The 6,000-nt window shown below is 38.3% G+C and overlaps 1 protein-coding gene across 1 annotated transcript; it reads right to left on the reverse strand.

Moving 5' to 3' along the window:
- Positions 1 to 925: 925 nt before the first annotated feature.
- LOC126626502 (uncharacterized) lies at positions 926 to 5,349 on the reverse strand. The gene is made up of 5 exons (XM_050295847.1): positions 4,921 to 5,349; positions 4,749 to 4,826; positions 3,410 to 3,491; positions 2,360 to 2,502; positions 926 to 1,209 (listed from the first exon to the last, which is right to left on the reverse strand). Exons 1-5 carry the CDS (start codon positions 5,224 to 5,226, stop codon positions 1,006 to 1,008), a joined length of 813 nt encoding a protein of 270 aa, XP_050151804.1. The 5' UTR covers positions 5,227 to 5,349; the 3' UTR covers positions 926 to 1,005.
- Between the last annotated feature and the right edge of the window lie 651 nt (positions 5,350 to 6,000).

The raw sequence follows: 6,000 nt of genomic DNA on the forward strand, positions 1-6,000 counted from the left end.
TAGATCCTAGCCTCAAACGGACATTTTTGAGCTTCTCCTAGAGTTTCTTTAAATTTTTGTTTCACTACTGAACATGATTAAAAATTTATTTTAGCTACTCGGTTTAACATCCTCACTCTTCTCAGAAACTCTTAAAATTCGATTTTCTCCCTCCTGCTCCCGAGGACAAATTATGAGCTCGAGACTGAGACCACATGTCCGTGCGAGCTCTAGACACAAAAAACACCACATATCCATCCACTCTGATTTGTCATTCTAATCTTACCCCACTTTGATCCCCACTCTCTCTCTCACCCTCCAATCCGATTTCCCTATCAAAGAACTTCCTAGACTTAGGGCTGGTTTGGTATTGCGGTGCTTTGAAAAAAAACTGCTGTGAGAATAAGCGGCTGTGCTGTGAGAATAAGCGGCTGTGAAATAAATCAGCAGAGTGTTTGGTAAACTTTTTTGTAAAAGTGCTTTTGGAAAAAAAAAAAGTCTGATAGTGGGTCTTTTCATTAAAGGAGCACCGTAGTTCTGTGTGCTTTGAAAAAAAGCCAGTTTTCCAAAGCTACAAATGGCAGCTTCAGCTTTTTTCTTTGATTTCAGCTTATTCTCATAGCAGCTTCCAAAATAAGCCCTTTTTTTTTAGTTTACCAAACACCAAAAACACTCCCAGCTTTTTTTCACAGCAGCTTTTTTTAAAATCACCTCAACCCCAAACTGGGGCTTAAAAGTGCCACTAATCATCTTCTCAAGTTAAAACACCCTCTAAAGAGTCATGGAGATCAAATTTCTTGAAGTAATGCTGCACTTATCACATATTTGTACTTCTCTAATAGACGTAGAACCCAACTACACATGGATTACATCTCTTCCTTGTAGTTTATATGCCTGGAATTATGATACACGATTCGAAACAGCTCAAAAAAAGGACTCCCGCAAGTGATCTTTACGCATAAACATTTCATTGACAAGCTGTATGAAAGATATATGTAGCTGTGTCTATAGTGTGTCTTTTCAAGTCTAGTCGCTGAGCTTAGACAATAAAAAGAGGCAAACAGAAGAAAGGAGGACAGACGCGGAAAAATAAAGCAAGTCCAGAGGAGATTGTATAACAGCCTTCTTACTCTTCTCGAACAACCCAATTAGAAGTAGCATCACTATTACATGGCCAAGCTTCGTTTTCAGCTCATTCACGCTTGTGATATCCAACCATTTCGGTCGCTCCTGTAAAAACGAAATGAAACGAAATGTTCAATACAGGGAAAAGTTTAAGGAAACCAAATCAATCAAATTTCCTTCTAGTTTCGATATGTGACTTCCACGCGACCCCCTATTGAGGATATTTCAGTTCCTATCTTTATTCTCCTGTTTTATTCTCTCCTTTCCCCTTTCTTTTCCACTCTCTCTTCTGTGAGCTCTCAGAACAAGGGTAAAGGACTTGGTCATTTGGAATGGCTACGGTGGCTGTGAAATGGGCATGCCGAGGCAGCGAGACCAATCTGGTTGAACCACTGGCCAAGCCAACCAGGGAAGTCTGATGAATACTGATTTTGCAATTTTTATAACCACTTACGAAATCAAAGACCGGAATCAGTACTACCCTCCCCAATGGATGTCATAAGAAAGCTGCTCCAGTTGAGAACCACAGATCTTTGTTTTTGTCTGAAACTATGGTATGAAAACTTCAGGAGCCAGAATAAGAACTTCAAGAAGAACAGAGAGTGCACCTCAAAGAATAAATTTTGTTCCCACCTGAATTGTAGTGTTTTACTTTGTTTAGAAACTATTTCTTCTCAAGTCTCAACTCTTACGTGAAGTTACTGTTTCTCAAGTTTGCGATCAATCCTACAGCCACAACAGCAATTCCAGATGCACAACCACTTTACCCCAGTTCTGAGAATTTGCAGAAGAGAGAGAGAGAGGGAATAAATAAAATAAGGACTTAACCTAAGGCTAGGGGTGTGCATTGAGTGTTTCAAATCAGGTTGAACCCCAACCTGCTGACCGGTACAGTAAGCTCGGATTGACAATATTAAGGGCAAGTTGCATAAGATTTTATTTTTTCGGTTGACTGCAGAATAGCTTTTAAGTGTTGGTAAGATAGGCTGTTTACAGCATATTACGTTTCCTTAATTCAGGGCTACCTTGTTCACTTATTCTCGCCTGTTCTTATGATGCAAGGCTGATTTCTTAGAGCATCTTACTGGATAATGAACTACTAGCATTCTATGTAGATACTTGTTAGTTGGACACACGTACAATTTCATTCTTTTATCTGCTAGCAGTGTCCACTAATTCTAGAAAGGAATACCATTATTAAAAATAAATGTAGCTAAGAAAAGGGCTTGCATCCCGAGAAAATTCAGAGACGGACCTTTAGAATGAACATGCCAAAAAGATTCGATTTGTGAGAAGCTTTATCATCTGCCGAAGATTCCGAAGGACCAAGATTACTGACAAAGAGCTCATAAAGACCCATTCCAAACACCAACATCACTGTTCCCAAAAGATAAACATCTAAACATGCCATAAGAAAATAGTTAGTGAGTCATTTGCAGAAACATATGTTGTATTACAAGAAAAATTAACAGATGTTGGTCCTCTACCATCTCAAGTTCGTAGGGAAGTTCGATATCTAATATTGATGGTGTCAAGTATAGCCCTCCCTTATATGCTCCTCCTTAAAGTGCTTTTACGCCTAGTAAAGAACTCTACATATGACCTCCTTATATCAATTTGGAACTAAGTTGAAACAACAGTGGACATGTTAGTCCTATTTTTTAGATTAGAATTATTTTATAACCATTTTTGCATGCGAAACTTTTAAAGACATGAAATTCTAGAAACACAATGACCACCCAGTGCATGCGGGGATTATGGTAAAAGTTTACAATCTAAACCGGGGTCAGATAACCCGGAAAAAAAAAGAAAAGAAAAACAAAGAAACTAAATTCACCAACTAAAATGCAGACTGTCGTGATTGAACAGAAACTACAAAAGAGTTGTGCAACAACTATAACAATTGTCTAACAAGAGAGCAAATCATCAACTGTCTTAGTCATAACTCAACTAATCTTAGTTAAGCCCAATGAATGCAAATTTATTTCTTAATTTCCAAATCTCTAACATCTGATTGGTGAAAATCCATTACTTTTGGGGATGTGATAAAGTTTTATTAAGTTTTAGATAATATAATACGGACTTTTAGAGCTTCAAAAAAATCAATTCCTCTAGAAGTTTAAATTTCTTGGCCGTCTAATGAAAAAAAACTCTCTAGGTTTTCTTCTTGTTTGCTCTGTCTTTACGTTGAAAAATATCTCTAGTAAAACAAATGTTTGTTTCATGGTTCTTAAATCAAAGACAATAAAAATAAAAATAAAAATAACCATAAATCATGGAAAAAATATAATATTTATATACTCACCAATAGCCTCAACCAGCAACCAGATTACTTTACTGCGATTTACAGAGTACTCCACGAAAGACTGTATTACATAAGTGCAGCCCTGCATATTTAGGTAAGATTTTAAATCAGTGCATAGAAGAGAAAGCCCATATGTGTCAAGAGATCAACATAAAAGCATCATGTTATCCTGTATCATGTGATTCATAATTTCTAATCCCTCTTAAAGTTTCACTTCCTGAATCGAACAACAGGATGGCTATACATCGACAGCCACATACACCACCATGCATAATCATATCACGTGATACCCAAATTGTTGGGTATAAAAATGCAGATTGGCAGGTTGCTGATTTCATTACAAAATTACAAACCACAACTGGCTACGCACATTTGTTGAAGGAAACTTGGTTACTTGAAAGAGCTAAAAATATAATGTTGTTTCACGCTCAAGTACTGAAACAGAATATAGGCAATGGCATATAGCGAGCTAAATACCACATGTTAGCTAACAACTTTGGATTCATCTAATCATAGCTTATGCATATGCTCTGTTACAATCAAGCTAACCTGCATATTGCTTGTAATCCTGTGTTTACTGGAACAAAAAGAAAAAGAAATATGCGCTAGATTGTCATTTTGTACCGGGAAAAGGTTGAATATAACACTATTTAAACTCTGTACGTTCATAGTGATGAACAACAAAGGTAAAACACCAGCTCAAATTCAAGAGGTACTGTCCTAGCTTGGCTCAATTGACATTTTTGAGGGGGGATGTAAATGAGTTTTTTCAAAGCCTTATTTTTGCATTCATTGGTCTTTTATTAAGTGGCAGACGAGCTTACCTCATTTCGTCCTTACGCTATATTTTCTACCATTACCAAAATCTTCTTTTCTTGCATAATGCATTCTAGCCTTATCAACCATGCAAATCTGGAAATCGTCCCAATTGTGAGACCTCTCTCAACAACACAGGAAATTGGGCTGCCTTATATATTTTGAAAGAAAGAGGAACGAAACTCGGGGTTGCCAAGTAAAAATAACAATCATAATTTAGCAAATAAAACAAAAACAAAAAGCATAACTAAAACATGGTTCGGCTAATGAGCTACTTTGTACTGCAATATAAAGTCGGAGATTTTAGGTTCGACTCTCCTTGATTGGACGTTTGATACCAAATGCCCCAACCTTAATGTAATATATTCGTTGTATTTTTCTTTAACAAACAATATTATCTACACTAAGGAAGGAGTAGGCTAAACCTCATAATGGGCCAGCAAATAGGTGGTTCAAATTCATCTTTGGCCAAAATCGAACTAAAACCTCTTGTGTACAAGCGAAGAGGATTTAACAATCATACCTTGATGAAACAAAGAAATGACCCAATCAAAGACCCCAAAACTCCCATAAACGCCAAGAACCGAAATCTGTATACCACCTACAAATCCACCCAAAAAAACAGAGAAGTTAAAATCAAAGTATGCCAAAACCGGTAGAAGTTACATGATTGAAAAATGTAAACTTTTTCGTACCTTGTCTAAGTATTCCTCGACGGCTTCTACTTGATTTGCTGAATTTGCTGAATTCTGACCGACTCCGGCATCGGAAACGATATCGGAACTGATGGGCGGGGAGGATGAGTGTTGTGGGGCAGAAGAAACGCCAGGCCTGGAGCTGGCGACCATGAAGACGATGGGTCGGAGAGCATGGAAACAGTACCCAGATGCCCTATTCCAATTTGGGCTCAGTTTTGAGGCTTTGTTGAAGGATGATGGCAACGGCGGAGGAGGTGTCGTTGCTCGGATGGGTTTTGAGAGCAGAGGCCGAGGCGGTGTCATGAAGGACTATTTGACTGGTTTGCCGAGTTCGAGTTCTGACACTTGGGCGAGTCGGTTTCGGTTGAGGAACTGAAAAGCGGTTCGGAATTTGGAAGGAACGGCCTAAAATTGGATGGTAAAGTCGTCTTGTATGTTTGGGACAACAACAAAATTCATTTGGAAAATTTGGCCCATTGGGGCCCAAAAGAACTTTGCATTTTTCCTAACATTCTCATAATTTTTCACTTTTATACACGTGGAGATACTTAACGATCCTGTGTATTCTCTTCGTTTATAAATAAAAAGTTTAGATTTAAGTATCAAAAATGATGAGTTCGTAACTAATTTATTCGTTCATTTCATTAGTGTAAATATATGTGTTGACCTTAAAAACTATCAAGCCTACGTGGCGCACAGACCAAGTAACTAATGAGCTAACTACGTCATTCGGTTGTGTACGGGGCGTGCCAACTCGACAGCCAAGCTCGGCCAAGGAGTAAATTTGTTGATGTCGCGTTGAGCACGTTGTTGACTTCTTATTCTTGCGACTGCAGCCGAGGAAGGAACACGTATCGGCCGTCGAGTTCTAGAGCCTGAAGATAAGGCTGCTAGTTCTGCGAAGTTCAATATCAAATTCGACTCTCAGGGTGCCGAATGTAGTAATCTGGTAACATCTCACTTCATCGAGAAGGCTGATGAGATGACATTTGCCAATAAAGATTTGAAAATCCTTCTCGACCGAGACTTGGATAAATAACCAGTCGGCCTCGTCGCAGTGCTGTTTATCCAAACTGA

This window comes from Malus sylvestris, chromosome 6 (genome assembly GCF_916048215.2).
Source record: "Malus sylvestris chromosome 6, drMalSylv7.2, whole genome shotgun sequence".
NCBI classification, from domain to species: Eukaryota; Viridiplantae; Streptophyta; class Magnoliopsida; order Rosales; family Rosaceae; genus Malus; species Malus sylvestris.